At 53.7% G+C, this 27,071-nt stretch overlaps 1 protein-coding gene across 3 annotated transcripts in view; it reads right to left on the reverse strand.

The window, feature by feature from the left end:
• The window catches only part of ARHGAP27 (Rho GTPase activating protein 27), an 81,387-nt gene that overhangs the window by 4,910 nt on the left and 49,406 nt on the right, over positions 1-27,071 (reverse strand). For all 3 annotated transcript variants that reach the window (XM_030541181.1, XM_030541182.1, XM_030541183.1), the window contains 12 exons: positions 23,889-24,320; positions 23,333-23,560; positions 21,140-21,253; positions 20,407-20,474; positions 19,604-19,691; positions 16,099-16,203; positions 11,767-11,865; positions 10,842-10,941; positions 5,804-5,929; positions 5,469-5,567; positions 4,466-4,543; positions 1,576-1,710 (listed from right to left, as the gene is read on the reverse strand). In XM_030541181.1, the coding sequence (XP_030397041.1) occupies positions 1,576-1,710; positions 4,466-4,543; positions 5,469-5,567; positions 5,804-5,929; positions 10,842-10,941; positions 11,767-11,865; positions 16,099-16,203; positions 19,604-19,691; positions 20,407-20,474; positions 21,140-21,253; positions 23,333-23,560; positions 23,889-24,320 (1,672 nt within the window). The remainder of the gene's footprint in view (positions 1-1,575; positions 1,711-4,465; positions 4,544-5,468; positions 5,568-5,803; positions 5,930-10,841; positions 10,942-11,766; positions 11,866-16,098; positions 16,204-19,603; positions 19,692-20,406; positions 20,475-21,139; positions 21,254-23,332; positions 23,561-23,888; positions 24,321-27,071) is intronic.

Below are 27,071 nucleotides of genomic sequence, written 5' to 3' on the forward strand. Positions count from 1 at the left end.
TGAAAGCAGAGCTGGTTGGATGGCTCCATAATACGGAACCATTTTCAGAATGGCAAGTGTCCAGAATGGCGGTGTGTGCTGAGTGGGCACCAGCATTCTCAGTCAAAACCCATGATATCTTAGCATGTGTCTACACGAGGCAGGTGTAACTCCCCACCCAGCTCAGGTACACACACACGCACTAAAAAGAGCTGGTTCACTGTGCTGGCACGGGCGGTGGCTCGGGCTAGCTGCCCATGTATGTACCTGGGGGGGATCATAGAATCATAGAATATCAGGGCTGGAAGGGACCTCAGGAGGTCATCTAGTCCAACCCCCTGCTCAAAGCAGGACCAATTCCCAACTAAATCATCCCAGCCAGGGCTTTGTCAAGCCTGATCTTAAAAACCTCCAAGGAAGGAGATTCCACCACCTCCCTAGGTAACCCATTCCAGTGCTTCACCACCCTCCTAGTGAAATAGTGTTTCCTAATATCCTGCCTAAACCTCCCCCACTGCAACTTGAGACCATTACTCCTTGTTCTATCATCTGCTACCACTGAGAACAGTCTAGATCCAGCCTCCTTGGAACCCCCTTTCAGGTAGTTGAAAGCAGCTATCAAATCCCCCCTCACTCTTCTCTTCTGCAGACTAAACAATCCCAGTTCCCTCAGCCTCTCCTCAGAAGTCGTGTGCTCCAGCCCCCTGATCATTTTTGTTGCCCTCCGCTAGACTCTTTCCAATTTTTCCACATCCTTCTTGTAGTGTGGGGCTCAAATCTGGACACAGTACTCCAGATGCTGAATAGAGGGAATGATCACGTCCCTTCATCTGCTTGCAATACTCCTACTTATACAGCCCAAAATGCCATTAGCCTTCTTGGCAACAAGGGCGCAGTGCTGACTCATATCCAGCTTCTCGTCCACTGTAACCCCTAGGTCCTTTTCTGCAGAACTGCTGTCTAGCCACTCAGTCCCTAGTCTGTAACAGTGAATGGGATTCTTCCATCCTCAGTGCAGGACTCTGCACTTGTCCTTGTTGAACTTCATCAGATTTATTTTGGCTCAATCCTCTATTTTGTCTGGGTTCCCCTGTATCCTATCCCTACCTTCCAGCGTATCTACAACTCCTCCTAGTTTAGTGTCATCTGCAAACTTGCTGAGAGTGCTGCCCACGCCATCCTCCAGATCATTAATGAAGATATTGAACAAAACTGGCCCCAGGACTGACCCTTGGGGCACTCTGCTTGATACCAGCTGCCAACTAGACATGGAGCCATCAGGAATGCTAGCCCGAGCTGCCACTCATGCCTCTGTGTCCATGCTGCTATTTTTAGGTGCTATCTCGCAGAGAGCTAGTGCGTGTCTACCTACCCACACTGGATATCACATCTCCCAGCCACAGCATAATGATAATAGGAGAGATCCCTTCAGAGTCTGCTCATGTCTTGGCTGGGGAGATGGGGCCAGGCTTTGGGGCTGAATTGCAGAGTGAAGGGGCTCAGGAAATCCAAATGAGCACGGCCCTGCTGGATAGAGGACTGGCCACTACCCACACTGCAGGTGTCAGACAGGCCGTGGCTTCTCTTGTCCCTTACTTATCGCAGTGATGAATTTGTCAAAGTAGCTGAATGGGAAGAGTGGCTCTGGCAGCTCCCGAAAGAAGAGCTTCAAAGCCCCCGTGATGACGTGGACATCCTCCCACCGGCCATCATCCAGGTCCAGATGTTCATCTGCGGGAAGGAGGCAGGTAGGTTAGCCAATGTCTGATACTGGGGTGGGAGGGGCTTGCTCCGTGCCATGTATGGATCTACGTCAAGTCAGGCAGTCCTGGGCCCTGATGTGCACACACTTGTGCAAGCTCAGGGCACAGAGGTGAGTGTGCTCTTTGGTGGTCCAAAGGGGGAAGGAAGTGTCAGATACACATTTCTACCAGTGAGGGGCTTAGCCATTGGATCGAGCTACTGAAGGAAGGGGGAGAGTCTTCGACTCTTGATGTCTGCTCCTTCAGACTGGAAGATGCTTTAGCCACACACAAGTTACTGGGCTCAACCTGGGGTGATGGGGCGAGGGTGTTTGGCCTGTGCTAGCAGGGGGTCAGCCTGGACGAATAGCCCCTTTTGGCCCTAATCTCTGTGAATCCAAACAGGAGTAGAATGCTGGCCCTCCCTGGTGGAGCCCATTTCCTGGAAGTTGTCTCTGCATCACTGGAGACCTCACAGAGTTTAACAACAGAGGAGGATTAAATGTACAATTTACTGCCTGCAACCTCGTCAGCTCTCAAATGAAGCCAGGCTGGGTCTGCTCAGCACTCGTACAGGAGATCTCCAGAGAAACTCCAGGGGATGTTGGTGATCCATTAGCAGGCCAACTTCCCTCAGAGGGTGCGTCTACACTGCATCTGAGGTGCTGTTGCCGCATGTGTAAACGTACACACTCCAGCTTTACCTGTACTAGCAAGGCTAAAAACCTCAGTGTGACCACGATGGCACAGGCTCAGCAGAGACTAGCAATGCGAGTCCGTACGTAGGGTCCCCGGTCTGCTTAGACAGCCTGTGCCATCGTATCTACATGGCTGTACTTCGCTGTGCGAGCACAGTTATGTCTACCAGTGTTGCACTCACACCTCGGACTGCAGTGTAGACACACCCTGAGCCGGGACTCTCCTAGTATCAGTGTGTGTTAAGGGCGCTGTGTTACGGCAGTGCTACATTTTTCAAGTGAGATATAAAACCAATCTTCCCACCATGTGTTAGCCCCACAGCTCTTTCGATAGGAGGAACAGGGTTAACAGGGATCGCTAGCTCCTGTAATCACACTGTCTCTTTAAATTCCTCATGGAGTTTCAATTGGATAATTTCTTCTTCACGTCCTGTCCCTAAACTGTTGGGCAGTAGTACAACTAAGCAAGTGACCAAATTCTACCCCAGAGGTGGCTGCAATTCAATGATAGCTTAAGTGATCCCAGTAAGTGTTGTGGGCAGAGTGCCTCTTTCTGCAGTCGGGTCCTGATCTTCTCGGCGCTGTTGCAATCCACGACTCACCTCCAGATGAACAGGGCCAGGGAGATGCTATTGCTACCATCACTGCTCCAATACCTGACACTGATTTCTGCCCCAGTTCTTACAAACCCAACTGAAGGAGGGTCCTGCTGGTTCCACAGTGCTCATGAGGTGCGTCTGCTCTGCAAAGAGACAACTAAGGGACCACCTCCCTCCCCCTCAAATGATAACCCCTGGGCAGCTAAGAGGGAGGGAAGAGAAAAGGGGACAGAGCAGGAACAGGCTGCTTCTCCCATATTAGTCTGGCAAAACCCTTTAGTATCCAGTTGGCAGGAAACTGCTGCCAGATCACCCATAGCCCCCTGTGGAGACTGGCTCACGTTGTGTGTTCAAACAAAACACGGGCTTTGAGGAGTGGGGCCCAGAGTCTATCCCACATTCTACTTGGCGGTTCTTACAACCAACAGAGACTCATAGGGCAAAATCCTGCCCTCACTGAAGTCAGTCCCAAAAGTCCCATTGGCTTCAATGGGCACAGGATCTCAGCCACAGATTTTTAAGACTAGAAGAGACCATGAAGATCTAGTCTGATCTCCTGTGTAACATGATCAGAGATTCCTGCATTGAGCCTGTTAACTTCTCCTTGAGCAAGAGAGAGAGAGAGAGAGAAACGCCAAGCGAGGAGGAACCATCGCACCCTTAGGGCAGTTGTTCCAATGCTTATTTACCTTTGCCGTTAACAATGGGCACCCAATTTCCAGTTGGGGTTTTCTATCTTCAGCTTCCACCCACTGAACCGTGCTGTACTTTTGTCTGCAGGATTAAAGAGCCTTTGGCTCTCAGAAACTTTCACTCCTTTTGGGAGAAGCTCAATGGGCAGAGCTCTTCTAAAATGGGACCATGTCTTGTGGCGTCTAAATGGGAGCCGGCCCTTGGAGGCTGGGAGTAAAAAATCCTCTCTTAGCCTTCTCTTTCATAAGCTAGTTAGAGAGGCTAAAGAAGCTCTCTCTCCATGAGGCAGGTTTCCAGATTTTGAATCTAGAGCTGTTAAAACTTCGAATTTCTGTTTGGTGGGGAATTCTGACACTTTTTTTTTTAAGTTAATTCCAACCTGGAATGAAAACTCAAATTTTCAGTTTCCATGAAAGGGAAATGAATGTTTTCATTTTGGAAAAAGTGAACTGGTGGAGAGATCTCCAGGGACTATCCCGTTTCATTGGAAAACTCCCAACCAGCTGTTCTCGAATGATCCTTGTAACTCTTCTCTGAACTCTCTCCAATTTTTCAACATCCTTTTTACCTTGGGAACATACTATTCTGGTGTCAAATGACCAACAGGCTCTCAAAGCATTACCAGTTTACCTGATTCTGTATCTTCTCACCTTTCTAAATGAGAAAACGATTTTAAAAAAAGTCAAAGGCTTGTTTTATTTAAAGACATGAGATGGTAAAAAAGCTTCAGCTAACCCACTGAAAGCAGGCCTACCGTGGTCCACTTTGTAGCGCAGTTTCTGTATAGTTGCCAGATTTCCACTTATTCGATAAAGTCCATCAATGTCCAAACCTATTAGACCAGGGACCAAAACTACCAGTTAGTCACCCCGCAGCTGGACAACAGGAATATGCCAACAAGGAGCTGGAGAGACGCCGTGATAGAGATTCACACATAAAGCAAGCCCAGTGTGTAGAGAGCGTCATGCCCCACAGGCGCTAGGAGGGCCAGCACTCTCAAAAGGATGTGACAGATTTGCACAAGTGCTCGTGCCTACTGCTGTATTTCCAGGGGTGCTCAGCACCCGACCTGCTTGGGAAACCTGGCCCAGGCTGCAGGTGCTAAACACTTGGAAGTGTGGCCCCAAGCTCTTTTGGGCCTCTGCCCTGTTCCTTACAAAGCGGAATGCAGTGGGGTACTCGAGAAGCAAGGGCCCTCCATGCCCCAGACATGGCTCACACTTGCAGCCTGCCTTGGGAGAGGGAGCAATGCATTGGGATGCAGCGGCTGCGGCAGAAACTGAGAGGGTGGCAGGGCCACACAGATTCGAAAGAGAGAGTCAAGAAAAGCAGTTTAGAAACTGCTGTGCTGCTTTCTGTTCTGCTTCTCCTAGGGCCTACTTTTTAAGGTGGGAGGGTACATGCAGACACAGCCCAACAGCTTGCTTTACAAACCCAGACTGAACCAAGCCTCAAGATGAAGAATTCAGAAGCCAGAGGCTAATAGCAATTAGCTGCTCCATTAGTCAGTTTGTGGGATGCTTCTTGGGAAACTAACCACCCCTGAGCCTGCAGCCCCTTCTTGTAGCCCATCTAGGCGTGAGGGCACCAGCTAACGCTGGGAGGGGCTGCAGTGCCAGAGATGGTGCAGTCAGGGCTAGTTACTCACTGCAGAAAGGGCTGTGCTTCCCTGAGGGCTGCAAGCCCTGGAGCATGGAAGGGGCTGGCTAGGGGCTCTCTCGCCCCCTGCTCTTTACTGGAGGATTTGGAGAGGATACCTCTGTGTTCCACCGTCTGGATGCACTGCTGCACAAACCACGGTACCGTGCGGTGCTCCCGCTCGCACAGCGCTTGCAAGGAGCAGCCAAACACTTGGTCTGAAAAACAAACCAACAAACCCAGACATTTAGGTAGGTAATTTGGGGCTCTGCCAGAGGATCAGGATGATTTGCCCCCCGGGATCACCGGTCTGGGGACCCCAAACAGCTGTGCTGGGGGTAAGCTTTGCTTGTGGCTGCAAGGTTTGGGTTTCCTGGCTAGGAAGAAGGGTTTGTTCTTCTCGTAAGCACCCGCCCCCGAAAGCATCCCCAAAAGCGCCCCGCCCAGCCTGTACCTTTAATGTACCCTCGCTCCCGCAGGAATTGCAGAGGGGGCCGTTTCTGGAGGAGCTTTCGCAGCCTGTTCCGAACTTTGCTGATGTCGCTCTCGGAGCCCAGGCTATAGGCCGCCGTCCCAGAGGCTGTGGGAGACAAGAGAGCATTTTACCATGAGACCAGGAGAGGCCCCAGCAGGGAGGAGACAGGCATCGTTCTGGGCACAGACAAGGAATCTCCCCCCGCAACCCCCGGATTGGCTGCAGACAGGATGCCTGGATGTAGCACAGCTAACTGCAGGAGCACTTCCCCTCCACTCCCAGCCACCCTGGCTTAGGGATGCCCTTTCCCTGGAGCTCCCCCCGCTGACTCTCCAGACAGGGAGAGCTGGGGATTGGCTGAGAGTTTCTGGGCAGCGGGTGCAGCAGCAGGGGAAGAAGAGGGTGTCCCCTATTTCCTGCTCTCCTCTGGGGGAAGTGCGATCCCTCGCACCAAGGGCCGAGGAGCAGGGGATTTCATGCACGCACAGTCCAGCTCTGTGGCGTCTGCACAACATCTCTCTGCTGAAGTGCCCCCGGTTTTGAATGCAGGAGATTGCAGCAGGGATCTCAGAGCCCTTCAGGATGAACACCCAGGCCCTGCTCCATGGGCTCGTTCCTGCCTCGGGTGCTAATCTGGCCCTTGTCACTTGGGGATCTGAGTCCCATGAACAGGGGTGAGTGCCCCAAGGGCATGTCCTTGCCCAGCTGCAGGTGCCACACATGGGCTTCTCTCTCTCTGCCCACCTGCCTGCTGGGAGACACAAACTCCTGGCAAATGGACTTGTCCATCACTCCCCGTTCACTGCCTCTTGCAGCCTCCCCAACCCCTAACTAGCGCCATCCTTCTGCATCGCCACCCCACGGCCATCACAGCTGACCAGCTCCCAGAGACAGTGCTGGTGGGGGCGACTACAGCCACCCCAAAATTTGGCTTAGCCCTCCCGGTAGGTCCCCTCCCAGCGCGAAGGCCAAACATTACCCAGAAGTAAGGGTGGCACAGTATGGCATTGCCACCCTTACTTCTGCAGTTCTGCACAGCCCCCCTAATTTTTGTCTAGTCCACCTCAGCCCCCTTACACTGGAAAGAGGCTGGTGCTGTCCCAGCCAGCTCCCCACTCTGGTCTCAGTCTGCCTGGGTGACCAGCTGCACTGCCCCTCTTTGCTTTATACCAGAAAGAAAACTCCATGTTAGAGACAGTCCTGTTGCTGGGACGTTACCACCCCAAGGCTGGTGCTGCCAGGTGCCAGCACCATCCCTGCCCACTGAGCCCTGTCCTCGTCCCGCTCCCATGACAGGATATGCCCTTGGGCACACCAGCTAGAGGAGGTGGGGGACCCAGCTGGCATTCGTGTTGCCATCTGTGCCCTTCAGCCAGCTTGCCCTGCAATGTAGCACGGGGCATGCTGTGGGGCCGATGCTGCAGCCTGCTCTGGCAGTACATATGGGCTGTATGCAAGTCTCCAAGGCAGGGGGAGAATTTTCCAAGTTACAACCACCCTACACTGCCCCACTGCAAGGCCTGGGCAAGTGGGGGTTGGGAACAGCCATAGAACTTGGGGTTCCAGAGATCAGGGGCTGCAGAGCCACCCCATGAAAGCTGCTCTATGCAGAGGCTGCTCTAACTTGCCCAAGGAGTCATTTGGCCCAGGCTCCAGGTGGTGAGCACTCCCACACCTTCTGGGCTGTGTCTCAGCACAGAACCTGGCCCTCCGCCTTCGCTGCATGCCATTAGCGCATCCACACTGCTGCTCAGCTGCACCTTACCAAGGGACATTGGGTAGTTAATGCAGTTCTGCCTGGACCGAGCTGAGCAGACAACGAGCTCGGCGGCAGCACAACCAGCAGCTCCCAGGCAAACGGCCTGGAGGTGGCACCAGAGCAGGCCCCTGGGCTCATAGACTCATAGACTCTAGGACAGGAAGGGACCTCGAGAGGTCATCGAGTCCAGTCCCCTGCCCTCATGGCAGGACCAAATACTGTCTAGACCATCCCTGATAGACATTTATCTAACCTACTCTTAAATATCTCCAGCGATGGAGATTCCACAACTTCCCTAGGCAATCTATTCCAGTGTTTAACTACCCTGACAGTTAGGAACTTTTTCCTAATGTCCAACCTAAATCTCCCTTGCTGCAGTTTAAGCCCATTGCTTCTTGTTCTGTCATTGGAGGCTAAGGTGAACAAGTTTTCTCCCTCCTCCTGATGACACCCTTTTAGATACCTGAAAACTGCTATCATGTCCCCTCTCAGTCTTCTCTTTTCCAAACTAAACAAACCCAATTCCTTCAGCCTTCCTTCATAGGTCATGTTCTCAAGACCTTTAATCGTTCTTGTTGCTCTTCTCTGGACCCTCTCCAATTTCTCCACATCTTTCTTGAAATGCGGTGCCCAAAACTGGACACAATACTTCAGTTGAGGCCTAACCAGCGCAGAGTAAAGCGGAAGAATGACTTCTCGTGTCTTGTTTACAACACACCTGTTAATGCATCCCAGAATCATGTTTGCTTTTTTTGCAACAGTATCACACTGTTGACTCATATTAAGCTTGTGGTCCACTATGACCCCTAGATCTCTTTCTGCCATACTCCTTCCTAGACAGTCTCTTCCCATTCTGTATGTGTGAAACTGATTGTTCCTTCCTAAGTGGAGCACTTTGCATTTATCTTTATTGAACTTCATCCTGTTTACCTCAGACCATTTCTCCAATTTGTCCAGATCATTTTGAATTTTGACCCTGTCCTCCAGAGCAGTTGCAATCCCTCCCAGTTTGGTATCGTCCGCAAACTTAATAAGCGTACTTTCTATGCCAACATCTAAATCGTTGATGAAGATATTGAACAGAACTGGTCCCAAAACAGACCCCTGCGGAACCCCACTTGTTATACCTTTCCAGCAGGATTGGGAGCCATTAACAACTACTCTCTGAGTACGGTTATCCAGCCAGTTATGCACCCACCTTATAGTAGCCCCATCTAAATTGTACTTTCCTAGTTTATCTATAAGAATAGCATGTGAAACTGTATCAAATGCCTTACTAAAGTCTAGGTATATCACATCCACCGCTTCTCCCTTATCCACAAGGCTCGTTATCCTATCAAAGAACGTTATCAGATTAGTTTGACACGATTTGTTCTTTACAAATCCATGCTGGCTATTCCCTATCACCTTACCACCTTCCAAGTGTTTGCAGATGATTTCTTTGATTACCTGCTCCATTATCTTCCCTGGCACAGAAGTTAAACTAACTGGTCTGTAGTTTCCTGGGTTGTTTTTATTTCCCTTTTTATAGATGGGCACTATATTTGCCCCCTTCCAGTCTTCTGGAATCTCCCCCGTCTCCCATGATTTCCCAAAGATAATAGCTAGAGGCTCAAATACCTCTTTTATTAACTCCTTGAGTATTCTAGGATGCATTTCATCAGGCCCTGGTGACTTGCAGGCATCTAACTTTTCTAAGTGCTTTTTTACTTGCTCTTTCCTTATTTTCTCTTCTAAACCTACCCTCTTCCCGTAAGCATTCACTATACTAGACATTCCTTCAGACTTCTCAGTGAAGACCAAAACACAGAAGTCATTAAGCATCTCTGCCATTTCCAAGTCTCCCGTTACTGTTTCCCCCTCCTCATTGAGCAGTGGGCCTACCCTGTCCTTAGTCTTCCTCTTGCTTCTAATGTATTGATAAAAAGTCTTCTTGTTTCCCTTTATTCCCATAGCTAGTTTGAGTTCATTTTGTGCCTTTGCTTTTCTAATCTTGCCTCTGCATTCCTGTGTTATTTGCCTATATTCATCCTTTGTAATCTGACCTAGTTTCCATTTTTTATATGACGCCTTTTTATTTTGTAGGTCACGCAAGATCTCAAGGGTAAGCCAAGGTGGTCTTTTGCCACATTTTCTATCTTTCCTAACCATCGGAATAACTTGCTTCTGGGCCCTTAATAGCGTCCCTTTGAAAAACTGCCAACTTTCCTCAGTTGTTTTTCCCCTCAGTCTTAATTCCCATGGGACCTTGCCTATCAGCTCTCTGAGCTTACCAAAATCCGCCTTCCTGAAATCCATTGTCTCTATTCTGCTGTACTCTCTTCTATCTTTCTTTAGAATTGCAAATTCTATGATTTCATGATCACTTTCACCCAAGCTTCCTTCTACTTTTAAATTCTCAACAAGTTCCTCCCTATTGGTTAAAATCAAGGCTGTTCCCAAGCAGGCTGCGCTGCTCAGATCCAGGGCCGGCTCTGGCTTTTCCAGCCAGCTGGAGCAGCAAAGGGCAGGGGGGTGCGGGAAACCAATCTGCCGCCCAGCTGGAGCAGCAAAGGGAAGGGGGGAGAACAACCTGCCACCCAGCTGGAGCAGCAAAGGGGAGAGGGGAGAACAACCTGCCACCCGGCTGGAGCACCAAAGGGGGGGGGGGACAACCTGCCACCCGGCTGGAGCGGCAAAGGGGAGGGGGAGCCTGAACAAACCTGCTGGGCAGCTGGAGCAGTGAAGGGGGTGGGAGGGGGGCACGAAACAAACCTGCCTGCTGGCCAGCCGGAGCAGCAAAGGGAAGAAAAAAAAAACAAAGAGAAAAAAAATACCTGCGGGGCGGTGGAAGCGCGGGTGCAGGGGGACTCCCAGCCCTGCAGACCCCGGGCAGTGGTGCGCACACCCCAGCTAGAGGGGGGAGGGGAGGGAGAGAGAAGGAGGCGGCCAGGGCTTCCTTAAGCGGGGCGCTCGCCATGCGGACCCTGCTGGGAGGGCTCCGGGGGGCGGACAGGGAGGGACGCGGGCGGCTGTGCAGGGCTTGCTGCAGACCTGGCACTGCTCCCAGCGGCTCCCCTCCTCCACGCCGTCGCCCCCTACAGGGTGGCAGGAGCAGCAAACCAAAAGAAAAAAACCTGCAGGAACCGCAGAAGCGGCAAAGCGTAAAGAAAAAAAAAAAGGTTTGGACGGAAGCCGCCCCTTGGAATTTGCCGCCCCAAGCACCAGCTTGCTCAGCTGGTGCCTGGAGCCGGCCCTGCTCAGATCTCACCCACTCACCTGGATTCTTTTTGTCTTCATCTTTGTTGTTTCCCAGTCTCTCCTTGGCTCCAAAGTCCCCAACATTTCCGTTCTCGTCGTGAGTAGGAAAGTCTGTGGACTGAGGGAGACATGGCATCAGATCGCTGTTGTCCCATCAAGGCCCCGAAGGAGCTCAGAGGTGTGGGAGGCGCGGTGCTTTCCCGGAGCCTGCGAGACAGGCTGAGGAGGTTGGGAGGGAAACAGCGGATAATGCGAAAATTCCCCCCACCCCCACATACAAGTGATGGGCCACAGATCAGTCTGGACACAACAGATCCTTGGACTGTCAGCTCTTTGGGGCAGGGACAGGCTTTTGTTCTGTGTTTGTGCCGCACCTGGTGCGCTGGGGTCTGGGGCCTAGGGGCTACTGCAGTGCAGAGGATGCAACCGCAGCAGGAGCCAACCTGAAACTTTGCTCAAAATTCATTTTTTTTTGAGGTTGGGGTAAGAAAGACACCAATCCCACCGTTCTGCGCTCCCAGGGGGACAGCAGCTGGCAGGGTGTTTCTAGCAGCCAAAGTGCTGTAAATCTTGTGAGAAAGCTGGTCCCAGGATGCCAATGCCAGATCCTAAAGACAAAACCTCCAGGAGGGGACAGAGCCGAGCAGAAGATGGGCACAGAAGGGAAAGTGAGGCTGAGCAGAGAGCTGGGCTGGAGAAGGGGGTCAGGGTAGGGCCAGAGTCAGTGCTGAGGATGGGGGCGTGGTGTGTAACCCACCTATCTGGGTCTCTGTCCCCATCTGGGGGCTGGACTGTGTAAAAGGTCTTCTGAACAAAGGGGCCTGATCCTGGAACGTTAGCCCAGAGCTCCTGCTGGTTGGCCCAGAGGTTCTGGGTTCAGGCTCCTGCCAGGGCCAGGGCCTCGGGAAAGCTCTAACAAAACACCCAGAGAAGCCCCTCTCACCAGCCTGCTGATGTTGTCGGCGATTGTCTTCTGCCACGTGGCCACAATGGGCTCAGAGTCGTGCTGGATCAAGAACTCGGAACCGTCGCGGGTCTTCAGCTGAAAGAAGCAGCATGGGAGTTATTGAGGTAAAACAGGTGCCGTGCAGCCCCCAATGTGACAGCCCTCCAGAGGGTCCATAGGGGAAGAAGGGCAGTTTCTTTCCATGGCACAACAGCGATCAGGCACCAGTGGGCTGGGCTGAGACAGGGCCCCTGCTGTTGGCCTTGACTTCTGTGCAATTTTACAGCTCAGGTCTTTGCTTCTTGGGCCAGGGCTGGCTCCAGGCACTAGCATGCCAAGCACGTGCCTGGGGCGGCAAGCCATTGGAGGTGCTCTGCCGGTCACCGTGAGGGCGGCAGGCAGGAGTGTCCGCTGGTCCCACGGCTTTGGCAGACCTCCCACAGGCGTGCCGCCGAATCCACGGGACCGGGGACCTCCCGCAGGTGTGCTGCCGAAGGCAGCCTGCCTGCTGTGCTTGGGGTGACAAAATACCTAGAGCCGCCCCTGCCTTGGGCCCCCCAAATTCCCATTGACTCAGACCACATAGAATCTCAGAGCTGGAAGGGACCTCAGGAGGTATCTAGTCCAACCCCCTACTCAGGGCAGGACCAATCCCCAGACAGATTTTTGCCCCAGGTCCCTAAATGGCCCCTGCAAGGATTGAGCTCACAACCCTGAGTTTAGCAGGACAATGCTCAAACTGCTGAGCTATCCCTCCCCCCCCGCTCAGCCGTTGTCTTCAGTGCTCACAGGTCCTGAGGGAAAGATGCCTGGCTTCTGGGGGCGGATTCTTTGCTCTGGACTCCCTCAGACTAAGCCATGGCTCTGCACTGAGGTCTCCCCCTGTATTTAGTTGCATCTCTAAGCTGTCTCTGCAGCAGGAGTCTTCCAGCTCTTCCTGCAACCTGGCCAGGCAGGCGGGGTGTTGTGATTGCTGCTCCTGACTGGCTAGAATTGTGATCCCAGTGTGCGTCACCTCGCCCCGGTCTGTCTCATCCACCTGTTGTGAGCTCCTTGGGTGGGGGCTGCCACGTGCTCCATATACACAGCCCCCAGTATGGTGGGACTTAGCTGGCCAACCCCTCTGTGCTACTGCAGTAGAAGTGTTCCCTAACAACCAACCCCCGGCTTGGTTTGCTCAATGCTGCAGCCCAAACAAACATCAAGTCCCATCTCGGTTCCATCCACTGTCCCGCTGTGCAGGCGTGAAGAGTTACTGGCTGGCAGTTTCCCTTCCAATGCAAAGCCCGAAAGAGCCGGAGTTTGGCTGTCCTGGCAGTCCCAAAGTAGCCTGCTGTCTGCACTGGCAAAGGGGGCCAGCCCGTACTGCCCTGCTGTGTGCAGAGAGGGGCCCTGCTGATGGAGCTCAGCAGGGGAAGCAGACACCACTTTTTAATTCTCCCTTTCCCCTGAAGTCTGGCTGCCCTTCGACAATAGCACATGGCCCCTGGCCACTCATGTCTTATTTAAAAGATACACTGGGCTTGCTCAAAAGCAGCCAGTGGAGGGTTATGCAATGGCCAGGGAGGCCTGGTGTGCTTGTATTGGTGTAACTGTGTCCGTTGTGGATATGATCCCCATGCGCCTTATAGTTATACTGGTACAACCCCTAGCATGGCCGCAGTTACGCTGGAATAACAGTGCCCAACACCTGCATAGCTCATTCCCCATCCTGCCAGGTCTGGCTATCCCAGGAGAAGTGCCTTTATCTCAGGATAACTGTGTCCACACTGGGGTGGGAGGGGGCCTGTACATTTTAGTTCCACCAGGCCAACCTGGTGCATAGTCAAGGCCTGGAGTCGCGATAGGGAACATGAAGTGGCTGTTAGCCCACATAGAGCAGCCAAATAAGCACCCAGCATGCAGGGCGCTTAAGAGACACAGGTGTGAGGGCCGTGTGTGCACGTGCCAGAGATTATCTGACTCCAGAACACACCAGCCAGAGGGGGGTATCAGCTCTTGGGCACTAACCACGGCCCTGCACAAAAAGGCTCTGTTCTCACCAAGCCTTAGGACTCTCCTGGGGTCTTGTCCACACAGAGTCAAACCAGTTTAGTTACAGGTGTAAATTTAAACCTGTTCCGTTAAATCCCTGCCAGCCCCTGTGTGGATACTCTAGCACCAGTCAGATAAGGCCTCGGTATAGTTCATCCTGACTCAGCGCTGGAGCATGGGAATAGATGATGTCCCAAGATCCCTTTCAGCCCTGCATTTCCTTGATTCTAAGGCCTTGTCTATACAGTACAGCGTTTGGCTGGCAGAGCTTTGCCAGCTAGGAGCAGAGCTGGATTAACTCTCCTGTGGGCCTGGGGCTATTAGGTTTTGTGGGGCCCCTGTATACATGTTTTTTTCCTAATTTAAAACAAAATGATCACAATTATGGCATCTAGGCTACTAATGCTGTACTAAACTTACCTTTTAATTAACATAAAGCCATTTTGTGGTTACCGTTTAGTCTTAAAACACGTAGAATATAGTTAAGTTAATTCAAAATAGCCGACTCCTTACCTTAGAACAGCTGTTATATTAGTTGTTTTCTGGGAGAGAGTTTGTTGCAGGAGGGGATTCTGACCTTGGGCAGGGGATTGGGGTGCAGGAGGGGGTGGAGGGTCTGGGAGGGAGCTTGGGTGCAGGAGGGGATTCTGACCTTGGGCAGGGGATTGGGGTGCAGGATGGGGTGAAGGGTCTGGGAGGGAGCTTGAGTGCAGGAGGGGATTCTGACCTGCGGCAGGGTTTGGGGTCCAGGAGGGGGTGGAGGGTCTGGGAGGGAGCTTGGGTGCAGGAGGGGATTCTGACCTGCGGCAGGGGATTGGGGTGCAGGAAGGGGTGTGAGGTGCAGGTTCGGACCGGGAGGCGCTTACCACAAGTGGCTCCTGGCCAGCAGCGCAGCAGGGCTCAGGCAAGCTGAGCAGCTTGCCTGCCATAGCCCCATGCTGCTCCCAGAAGTGGCTGGCTACTGGCACGTCTCTGTGCGCCTCTGTGGGGAGGGGGACAGCATGTCTCCATGCTCTGCCTGCACCCGCAAGCACCACCCTTGCAGCTCCCATTGGCCAATTCATTGCCCCCCGGCCAGGGGCTGCAGAGACGTGCAAGCAGCCGGCCACTTCCAGGTGTGTGGGGCCATGGCATGCAAGCAGCCTTTCTGAGCCCTGCTGCACCGCTGGACTTTTAGCATCCCGGAGATCACAATGACTAGCAGAGGCTCCAGGATCACGATCGATGGGTTGGTGACCACTGAATTGTCTATAATTATGGATTTATTTTGGTGGGGCTCCCCTTAGCCTGAAGCCCTGGCCTGCAGCCCCTAAAGCCCCTGCATTAATCCGACCCTGCTTAAGAGTGTTAAAACAATCACTCCTGCTTCCCGACATGGCTACGCCAGCCAACCCCTGGTGCAGACAGAGCTATACCCCCAAAGAGTGCTTCTCTCACCGTAGCTCATGGCATTTGGGGAGGTGGTGTAGCTATGCTGGGAGAAGAACTTCTGTTGTCTTATGCTGTGTCTACACTAGAGGGTTCTGCTGGCACAGCTATCCCGGCCAAGGCTCTGTAGTGTAGACGTGTCCTTAGATTCCGATCTAGCAGTGCCTTACCTCAGGGCTTGTTGACACTACAGTGCTTTGCTGACATTGCCACTCCAGCAGAGTCGCTGGTGGATATGTAGCAAATGGAGTTCTTCCACTGGCATAGCTACATCACCTCCCTGAACACTCGTGTCAGCATTGTTGCATCTACACCAGGGGCTTTGCTGGCAGAGCTGTCGCCTGGGGCACGGGGGTGATTGTGTAATGCAGACTAATCATAAGTCATTCAGGAACACAGGGCCGGCTTTAGGGCAATTCCCCCGATTCCTGGGAATCGGGCCCTGCACCTAAGAGGGCCCCACGGCGTCCGTAAGAGGGGCCCCACACCCTCTGCCAAAGTGCCGCCCGAAACAGCAGCAACTGATTGAGCTGCCGCCAAATTGCCACCACTATCTTCGGCGGCCGCTCAATCACTGCCGCTGTCTTCAGCAGCATTTCAGTGGCAGCTCTTTTGAATCGGGCCCCACACATCCTAAAGCCAGCCCTGCAGGAACGGGGTTCAGCTAAACCAAAATAAACCACCCTTAAACCCAAGTAAGCCTCTACACATGGTCTGCGTGGGTTTAACTAACCCAGTTTGCACACGGACCAGGCCTTGGTGTTTCCAGTGGTTTTAGCCTCTTTACCAAGACCACACATCTCTCCCCAGCCTGGCCCTGCAGCTCTGGGGACACCATCAAAGCTGTGCTGCATTGATCGGACTCACCTCCAGAACGTTCTTCTTGCTCGATTTCTCTTTGGGAGCCCAGGACACAGTAGCCCCCCGCAGATCCACAGTATGCTCGGGCGTGGTCAGCATGGAAGGGTGTTTCTGGGGGAAGGAAAGAGGATGGTCACGCCCAGGGAGACATTGGGCTCTGTTCAGAGGAGCAGAGCAGCGAGGCTGTCGCAGGATGGAGAACGTTTGCTCTATGTGAGCTATAAACCCAGCCATGTGGGCAGGGGTCCCATGTCTGTCCATGGCATTTCCACCAGGCTCAGAGCTGGAAGTGGGCGGACCGAGGCAGGTACAGCCAGCGCTGTCCTGCCCACCTGCCATCAGCCCTCTGGTGTTGTTGCTGCCAGGGACACAGGTCTCTCTCTATAGGCAACGTGGCTGCAGGTATGAAGGGGAACCCAGCCCGGTGCCAGACCCAGCACAAGGTGGCTAGAACCCGGATGAGAGGCCCCCGATCAGCTCCTCCTTCCATCTGAGCTGGCAGAGGGCAGCCCCTCCACATTCAACGGCCATGGGCCATCAGGGGTGCTAGCCAATGGGGACAGGCCCAGCAGGAGTCAGGCCATGCCATGGGAACACAGAGTAGAGATTAGAATCTAGGCCTTTCGGCTCCCAGCCACCGAGTGCCTCTCGCAGGACACCTCACCCAGAGTCAGTTGTACCAAAACAAGCCCATCAGAGGTTAATACGGTTTCATTCCATTGGCGTAGACCAAAGGATTCAAACCCTGGTGGCTCAGAGTGTTGATTGGGCCTGCGGCATATCTGCTGCATCCCTGAGCCCAAGCAGGCAAAGATCAGGAATCAGGCTCCAAAAAACCATCCGAATTGGCTTAAAAACCATGAGTTTAAAATACTACTGCTACTGTGGGGTGTTTTCTTTGCCTCTGGGTGCTGGAGCCATTTGGAGTTGTGTTCCCAGGTTTTTTCTACACAATCATGAGAGTAGAAACTTCTTTTTTTAAAACTGAAAAATGAAATTCTCACCTAATTAGGGTGACCAGATAGCAACTGTGAAAAAACAGGACAGGGGGTGGGGGGTAGTAGGTGCCTATATAAGAAAAAGTCCCAAAAAACTGGACTGTCCCTTTAAAAACAGGACATCTGGTCACTCTACACCTAATCACGTTTGCAGGAGTTGGGGTTTTAAGAAAAACATCAAAGATCACAAGACCTGGGATGAAGCCACAAGAGGTGCCAGAGCTCTCTCCCATTCTGCAGCATCTCAGCTTTCATTAAAAACAAAACAACCATATTTCTGCTGCTCATGGTTGCAGAGTGAACCACCCCGGAATAAGCAGGGTGTGACTTTGCAGTGAGTCTGCAGAATGCCTGAAACAATAGCTCAGAGAAGAATGAACTCTGCCGGCCCCTAGTAATCACATCAGGGAGCGGGGTTGGGGTAAAGCTCAGTGAATGGCAACTGACTTGTCATTGTTAACTATTTCATTTGTGCCTCCTACTGAGGTCACTGGGAGATCTGTGTGCACTGAGGGGAGTTTGGAATTCTAAACTGATGCTCATGGGCCATAATTAAAAATGTAATTCAACCCTCCCCTGGATTGGACACTGAGATTGCCACGAGTATTTCTAAGACTAGGGCAACACTAGAAAATTTTGCCTGGATAGCAATAGCAGGTAGGGATGCAATATTTTTATGACATTCTAATCCTGGCAAAAACCCTAGCGTGGACAGTTATACCGGCCAAAAAGTCCTTTTGCTGGGAGAGCTTATTTTGAACTGATATAAACTTTTGTTGATGGAAGCTGCATCTCCACTATAACTGTGCCCAGGGGCGGCTCCAGGCACTAGCATGCCAAGCGCGTGCCTGGGGCGGCAGAATACCTAGAGCTGCCCCGACTGTGCCTGAAGGAGCCTAGACCTCAGTACCAGAGGGAGCAGAACTCCCCTCTGAAGCAATCTGGGTGAGGAGGGGGTGACGGGCTAGGGGCCAGCACGGAATTCTCCCCTAAAGGCGAGGAACATCCCTTCCTGGCTTCTCTCTCTGGTACGTCAGTAGTGCTGGACTGGGCACGTGGTTATCGGTTTTGTGTCGGGGGGACAGGGCTCTGGTGTGCGTGTGGTTTGCTGGGTTTTTCTAATAGAACACAGCTTTCCACTGGAACATGTCAGTGAAATACCCAGGCTCTTTGCTATTCCACAGGGGATTAAAGAGTCTGTCTGCTCCAACCTCGTGGACTGGGATTTTCCACTGAGCGAATATACACCGGGAACTAATCCGGAATAAGGGAGGGTTTGAATTGCAAAAGCAATATTTATTTCTGATTAACTCCCTGTACGGACTCTCTTCTTCTGGAAGAAAAGTGCCTTTTTCTGGGTTAGCCATTTCTGTTCCACAATTGCTCTTCTGCTCAGTTTCCCCAGGCAGACAAGCCCTAAGGCAGTTAGGGACCCAGATCCCATTAGATTTCAGTGGGGATTTGGCACCTTCTTCCCTGAGGTTCCTTTGAAATCCCAGCCCCCATCATCCACCAGTCAGGAAATTGCATCAGGCATTTCAGTGAGCTGAAGGGCTCCCCGGATGCACCATTTTTATTAATTCCCCCCCCACACGAGCACAGCTCTCCACGCTGGTTGAGCCTCAGCGACGGAGTTTGCGGGAATAGGAGTGTGGCCCTACAGAGCTCCCCACACTGTGCATGGATGTCAACATCGCTGCATCTGGCTGGGGTCTGCTTGGGGCACGGAGCTCGTTGCAGATACATTTCTTCTCTTGCCCCATTCTCTTCCCCTTGCTGCAAAATGCTGCCAGAAGTGTTGCAAGCCCACACCAGCCCTGAGCTGTGTGACAATGCACACCAGTACTGTGAGCAGCCTTCCCTATTTTGAGCGGCTCTGACCACAGCTCGAAGGCTAAGCGAGGGAGTCTAGGTTTCCTTTGTCGCTGGTGGTAACTTACTCGCGTCTCTTATTATAAACGCTAATCCGGGAGGGGGAAAACAGCCCTTGCAGAGAAGCTCTGTCTCTTCCCTTGCTAAGTCACTCCACTCGCATCCAGCACCTAGAAGGGGTCTGGAAGCCACATGCACAGGGGGCTTTTGAATGCAAGCCACACACTCTAGGGAACATCACCCAATTTCAGATTCCAGAGCGAGATTCGACTGGTCAATCAACTTTCAAAGCCCTGGTGGGGATGATTTAGTTGGGGTTGGTCCCGCTTTGAGCAGGGGGTTGGACTAGATGACCTCCTGAGATCTCTCCCAACCCTGATATTCTAGGATTCTATGGTCCCACTATTTTCAGGGTCAGTTGGGAGACAAGTCAGCCAGGCCCAGAGTCACTTTGCTCCTTGCAGAAAGCTTGCTTGGCACCTGGGAAGCATCTCCTGCAGAGTGATGAAGGAGGGAGGGTACAAGCTAGAGGCTGCATAGGGAAGGGCCAGGAAATTGTTGTGCTGGTGAGCAGCCTGCAGCCTGTCAGCAGCTCCCAACCTGGGCCTAGCAAGGACAGTAGCCAAAGGCTAGCAACTCACCAAGCTGCTGGATGACAAATGCTTTGACTCCTTAAAAAAGGTCAAGATGCCCCCCTCCAGGACAGTCCAGGATGAGCTCCAGTTCTTCCTGGGGGAGGAATGATGAGGAAAACATTAAACCCAGATGCCGGTTTCGCTGGCAGGACCCTGTTCCCATGCTGCCAGCTGAGGAAGGGAAAGTGGGGGGAAGCCCTACGCACGGCACAGCCCCTTCCCTCAACGGCCTCCTCACTTCCTAAGGAGACGCTGGTTCCTTCACTGCCAGTTGGTCCAGGAGTCCTACATAAAAATCCTCCTCCCCGTGCTCGGAGCTGTACACAGGGAGAAGTGCTGAGTTTGCTGGTCTGTGAGGCTGGGTGGCCTGGAACACTTACCACCGAGGAGGGGAGGTTAGACCCAAATGAACATTGTGTACCTAAACCTGCATCCCACCGGGCAGGGAGCTCCTGGCAAGTTCTGGTCAAAACGTGAATGTTTGCAACAGCAGGTGCATACATTTCAAAGCCATAAGGGACCTTTATAATCTCGTTTGACATCCTGCATAATAGCTGGGAACTGCTCTAGGTTCTGGCACGCCCAGGACTGCCCATGGGCCCCTCTTCAGCCAGCATTGAGTCCCCAGAGCAGTGAGCTGGGATACTGAAGCCCTCGGGGTGTCCTGGATGATGCAGAATCACTGACACCATTTTTAAATCCAGGTCGGATGTTTCTCTAAAAGCTCTGGGAATTACTGTCTGCTCTGTGGAAAGCCAGCGAGTGGGAAGGTTGTCCTGGTACTTCATGCCACGCTGAGACTCTCTTACCGTAATCGCTTTCCTTTATCAGCTGTTTTTGTCCGGTAAAGAACTCCAGCCTTGTCCAGGCTTTGGAACTGAAATCAAAGATAAATCAGGGTGTACGTCTGTCCCGTGAGCGTTCCCCAAGGGAAGCCAGCTTTCAAACAGCTGCTCATCAGTACCACAGCTGGAGTGGCCACCAGGCGCCAGTCTAGTGGGGACAGGGCCTGCCCTGGTGCCATCTCCCTCCTCGCCCGTAAGCACCTGGAAACGCCCATGGGTTTTCAGTTGGGCGTCTGGATCACAAGCTCGCCTGGAAAATAACTTGCCCCAGGGCCCTATTTCAGGAAGTGTTCGGAGCAGACGCTTAGTTGGAAGCCCACCCAAGCACGCCCACTGAAATCCAGGCGGTGACCCATGCGCTTCAAGTCAGGCACATGCTACAGCACCTCCCTGACCCGAGGCTCAGCGGCTGCCCGCTGACAGGGTGGGGTCAGGAGTCAGGGGATCCCTGCAGCTGTCCTTTATGGTCACAATTGCTCCACAGCTACAGTACCCCTTGAGTTAGCCAGTCTGGCTAACTCAACAGCTGCCCAGCCCCGGCCATATGGGTGCCCCACCCCTCCCCCGGGACCCAGGCAGGTGAACAGAACTTGTTGGGGAATGGCACCAAAGGACAAAGTTAAAGTCAGATCTGCTGACAGATCCAAAGAAGCTAGCATGACTCCATTAGCAAAATGGGCCCAGCCATCTCCCTCACCTTCTCCTCTTTCTGGATGAGGATCGCTGGCATGTAGCTGTGCCAGCTGGCAAAGGGGCTGCTGTCCTGGCTAGACCCACTGCTTGCTCTCCGGTGCCCCCCTGGCACAGAGACCTGAAAGCAGATACCAGTTAGTCACAAACCATATTTATTACTAAGGCTGAGAGCCCCAGCCAGCAAACCCCATTGTGCTGGGAGCTGTACATGCATAGTAGAGAACTTCCTCTGAACACACCAAAGTTGGGAGGTGAGGGCACAGAAGCAGCCGAGGAGCAAGGACTTACTCAAGGTCATCCAGCAGGGTAGAGCTGGGAACAAAACCCAGATCTGCCACATGCCAGACCAGTGCCCTGCCCACAGGGCCATGCTGTCCTCCACTTTCCTGGCACCTCCTCTGTGCCCTCTGGCATCACTCTGCTGGCTGGAGTGAATCACCCCCTGACCAAAGGTGGCAGCAGGCAAAGCAAACCCACCATGCCTGGCCTTTGTCTTCACACTGTGGCCAGTACCTGATAGCTCAGTCAGAGGTCCGCGTGAGAATTTCTGCAAGGCTCAGGGCACAGCCTGTGGTGTGAGATATGACTGCCCTGAGCTTAGCAGGCAGAAACCCTGATATCACTGGCCAGCCCGTTCTCCAGTCCAACCCCATGCAGAGTCCCAGCCACATGGCCCCGCAAGCCGGGCACCTGGCAGGGGAAGGAAGGTTTGCTTTAAAAGTATCCGCCACTAGCTCTGCTGAGCAGGCCCCATGCAGACACTACGGAAAAGTGCTGGGGCGGGGCAGGCTCCCCTGAGCACAGCCCCTTCCGAGGCTGGCGAATGCGAGTGTTTGCAGGGAGCCTTGTATCCCCCCAGGCGCAGGGGCCGGTTCCACCTCAAAGCTTCCATGGAGCACAGCTGCTTTTTCTGCCTGGCCAGCCTATTTAAAGCCACCCTATCCTCGAGGGGCTCAGAGTTACTTTGCTTGCTAGCTCTGTCATAGGCCCTGTCCCTGCAGGGAGGTGGCACAGCTGCAATCCCACAGCACGGACTGGCTGTCCTGGGGCAATATGGAGCTTGTGCTGGGGCAGTGGCCGCAGCTCAGAACTCCAGGCTAGGCAGAGCCCCAGACTAGGTGGCCTAAGGCCTCGGGGCACCACCACTGCTCTCGCTCTGTCAGGAGTTCTGGCGTCGCTGCAGGAAGGTGGGGGAGGGTCTCTGGGCTGGGCCATGCAGGATGGATGGGAGGGTCAACATGGCCCCTTCTGGCCTGGAAACCCATGAACACACGTGTGGCAGCGACAACACGCTCAGCGCTGGACGGCTGTTGGATCCTGCCCCCTCGAGCACCAGCCTGTGCCACGGCTGCTTCCTTGGGATCGCGGCTCCTGCCCTCCATCCCAGGGTGTGTGGGGAATGTCCACCCTCCCACCTCCTCCATCCCCAACCCTGACAGTGCCCCCCAACTGCCTGTAAGCCTGACCGTCCCCCTTCCCCTCTCACGCTGCTGCCTCCAGCTTGGCCCCACACCCTGGGGCTGGCGCTTTCGTCACGTCATTTGTGGGTTTTCCAGTTGTGCCTAGAGGCCCCTCCTGAGATCAGGAGCCCAAGGCGCCAGCCCCTCCCCACCACATCGAGCCTTCTCCTCACCCAGCCCTGCTGCCCCGAGCTCCTGAGCATCAGCCCTTTAATGCTGGGAACTGCCCCGACTCCTGTCAGCCCCCACCCCCACCACTCTGCATGGACACCCCTTCACTCCCACCAAGCCCGCTGAACTCTCTCTCCCCGCCCTGCACTGGTGCCCACCTGGGCTCCCCCCAGCACCTGCTTCCTTCGCTCCCACCCCCTCACTGCTGAGCACCTCTGGGGAAATCCAGCGCTTGGATGGACTGTCCCCATCTTCTGTGGGGAAAAGCTCTGTGCCCCGCAGGGACGCTGGGCCAGTCTGTTCTGGGCCTCTCCCCTCAGGTGCCCCTCCGCAGCCCAGGGGCTTGCCAGATCATTAAAAGGGCACATTGAGTCTCCAGCACACGTCATCCTCCCCTTCCCTGTGCTGTCCCCACTCCTCTGCTCCACTTCCACCCCGACTTCTTCCCCAAGAGCCATCAGGCTCCATTTCTTCCTCGTTTCAAACCCATACCCCTGCCTGGCCCTCGTCCCCCTCCAATGACTTTCCTCCCCCCACCAGCTCTTCGCCAGGGCCGCGCTCCGTACCGTGTCTGAGGCGAAATGGTCAGGGTAGAAGGCTTGCCCCTCGGGGTTGTTCTGGCTGCACCAGCCCGGAGAGGGGCTCAGCTCTGCCGAGTGCCTGGGGGATCTCCCTGGCAGAAGGTAAGGGTAGGTGCTCTGCTCATAGGACCCCACCGGTGAATAGTCCTCCTCTGGGTAACCATCCAGCTCCTCGGGGGACAGGTCCGGATAGTCTGTTTCCGGAGTTGGTGGCTGAGAACGTAAGAGAGGTCACCTCTGCGCACCCCTCCGCCTCCCCCATGCTCCCTGTGCCCCACCAGGGTGTGCTCCCCAGACCCCCTCGCAGAGAGGAGAGTATCCAGCAGGATTCTCCTGCTGTTTCCTGGACCCTGGAGATCCCCAACACGTCCCTGGGTTATTCCCCAGACCACCACCAAGAATCTACCTGCCCAGTCGGCCCTGTTCCATTCTGCACTTCATCAAACCCAGCCATCACCCCACGCTCCCCAGAGCTACTGGCTTGGGCTTGCCCTTGGACCAGCCAGCTTTTCTCTCACTCCTGCTTCTCCTGGTGGCTCACCCTTTGGTCCATGGGTCTGTATGGTGCAATTGCAGGCTGCATCTCCTGGGCGCTGGGCTCGTCCGCAGCCGGGGGCGGCTCCCACGATGTCTCACCCGTTACCGAATTATAGAAAAACACCTGGCCGCTGGCGTCATCCACATACTGGCCCCATTCGGCCGCCGCGGGACTGGGGGCAAGAGACGGCAAGGGAGAGGGAACAGGACTCACTCCATCTTCTGGGCACCTGAACGGGGAATCCCAGGTAGTCTCGCCCGTCACTGAGTTGTAGTAGAACAAGTGCCCACTGCACGTGTCCGTATGGGTCTCCCAGTCTGCAAGGCCACTGCTAGGGCAGTGCTGGGGTCTGGAGGGGTCAGTGGCTGCTGATTGCTGCCGGAGTTCCTGTATGTTCACATACACTGGGGTGGGGTTCTCCTCCTCCTGGCAGGCCTGGGGAGAGATCAGGACCACAGTCTGTCAGGCTGGATTTGGGATGGCAGCACTGGGCGGGAGATGACATGGGTGGGGTCTGGGCAGGGATGGCAAGAGCATTCTGGTCGGACCGTCAGAAATGTGCTGGCCATGGTGGGGAGAACAGCTGATGGAGCCAGGGTTTCTGGGAACTCAAGGCAGGGCTCTGGCCGCCAGAGGGACATTACTGCACTGTCAGGCCAGGCTCCCTCCAAGAGCTGCTAAGCCCATGTGTCCCAAACCCATGAGCCAGGCCACAAAAGTCATGAGTTTAAAAGATAATAAATACTGTAGCCCAAGGACCTTCTGGGCTTCGAGCCCTTGGGGGTCACATTTTCCAGCTTTTCTCTGCCTAGGAACTCTGATGTCAATGAGAACTGAGATCTCACATGACTCCAGGAGCTGAGGCTTTAAAAAACGAAACACATACCGTCACAAGACTCATGATGGAATTGTAACCATTGGCAACTCAGCCTCCCCAACGCTGAACTCACCTCTGTAACAAGTCCTCGTGAGGGCACGCTAGGTTTCACTTCCCTCCCCCACTGCTGCACCAGGCTCTTCCCAGGCCCCACCAGGAAAGCCCCAACACTGCAGTTTTGGAGCCTTCGCTCACAGCCCCCCCACTGCCAAGCCATTCATTCAGTCTCCCACGCCATGCCACGCAGCCAGCCCTCCTCCTCCCTGCCCCCCCAGTGCGCATCACAAGCTCTATGTCACCTTCTCCTGGCCCCCCAGGGTGGAGAGGGCATTGTCAGAGAGTGCTGCAGACTGGCTATCCCTGCTCAGCACAACTGCCTCAGGGGGGCATTGCAGCCGGTGGAGGAGCTCAGACTATCCTCTTCACGCTGAGCTCTTTTTGCTGGCAACATACTTTGTACATATCTGGGCACAAAATAACGACACTACAAAACCCCTTCTACAGAAGGAACATCGACAAAGTCACTAGAGATCCAGCTGGATAGAGATCCATTATTGTGAGGACATAGGGCAAAAACTACACCGTGCTACACTTGCACTTGAGGTCTAAAAATAGTGGCATGGTAGGCTGTGTAAAAGCAGTGTATTGCACACAATAAAACCCCGCACCTGCTCCTGTAATTGGGCTGTGTTCCTCTGCATGAAAGGGAGGGGCAGACAAGGAAGGATGGCCCAGGGGTTAGAGCCCTCGCTTGAGAGAGCTCAGTTCAATTCTCTTCCCTGCCACAGTCTGAGTGATCTTGGACAAGTCACATAATTTCTCTCAGCTCCTATCTGCAGCAAGGGGAGAATAGCCTTGCCCTGCCTCGCCTTGCGGGGGGAGGGGAGCATTGTGAGGTGCTCAGATAATCCAGCAATGGGTCCCAGGCAACAGACTGAGGTGGGGCCAGCATCCTTTTCGTTTGTACAGGTTTCATCACATTGATTTAAAAAATCCCAGCCAACCAATCCGCACAATTGTAGTTAAAGCAGGGTCACTTTTTTGGTGCCAATAAGCCTGAAAACCAGACTGCTTCTTTAGATATCTAGATTTAATCATCCACATTCGGACATTTTGGCCCAATTTAATGGAGCATGAAAAATGTCCAGTTCCCTCTGGAAAATCAGGGAATGCACAACCTCAGAACAGTGTCAACTTTCTGATAAATCCCATTTCAATTGCAGGAAATTTAAAATTTTCCTACTACAAACATATAAAGCTACAAACACACCACACCCCTGTGGCGTTTCTAAATGTCATCTGAGCAAGAGGGAGGACTGGCTTATTGACTGTACCAGGAAACTAACTGGCTTCAGGTAACCTGCTGTCACATGCCCAAAGGAAATGAGCTGATAAGACGCAGACAGTTGTTTTCTCCTTGTGATCTCTGCAGTTCTATGATTGTACGTGTTATTGGAGCTATAATGGGTACAAAGTTTTCACACAAAAACACCAGAAACACCGAGAGTTGATTGCCCCGCAGCATCTCACGCCCATCTCCCATGGGGCACACACAGAGCTAGCAGTCTCAGTTGAGAACCCAGCCAAAGGGCAAGCGAGGAAACTGAGGCACTGAGCAGGGAGGTGACTTGCTCGCACTCGCACAGGCAGAGCCAGGAACAGAAACCAGCTCTCCCACCCGGCACCCTGTCCCCATCCGCTGGCTGGACCAAACTCGGAGGCTGCTCAAGCCAACCTGCCTCCCCAGGCAGAACGTCAGTATGAGGTCCCTCCTTGGTGCCAGAATCTTTGCTCCTTACATATGAGAACCTGAACTCAGCAGAGGTGTGACAAGGAGGGGGGAGGTCCAGGTGCCCCCTTTGACACCCGACTGAAGCTGGGAGGTATAACTGTGTTGCCCCTTATCTTGGCCCAGCCACCCCTCCCACATGATGGAAAGGCAGCTGGGCCAGCTGGAGTGGTGCTGTGACCCCATGTACCATGGCACATCACCAGTCACTCAGAGTTGGCCTGGTCGCCCACCCTCTCCCCCACACTGTTGCCGTCCTTCAGGCACCACTGCAAATTTCACCAGCCCAGCACTCAAAATAACCAACCCACCCCACCCACTTCTCCCAGAAATCTGCCACCTGCGGCAGCTGCCTAGAGATACAGCAGCCCCTGACCACAAGGTCTCCACCAAAGGTTCCCATAGCAATCACCGCTTTCCCAGCCTCTCCCCTCTCTTGGGCGTTCTGTACCTTGGGTTGATTCTGCCCAGTTGGAACTCTCTGAATTATTTTAGGCCCAGGATACTGTTCCTCTCCAGG

The sequence above is a fragment of the Gopherus evgoodei genome, chromosome 23 (genome assembly GCF_007399415.2).
Source record: "Gopherus evgoodei ecotype Sinaloan lineage chromosome 23, rGopEvg1_v1.p, whole genome shotgun sequence".
NCBI classification, from domain to species: Eukaryota; Metazoa; Chordata; order Testudines; family Testudinidae; genus Gopherus; species Gopherus evgoodei.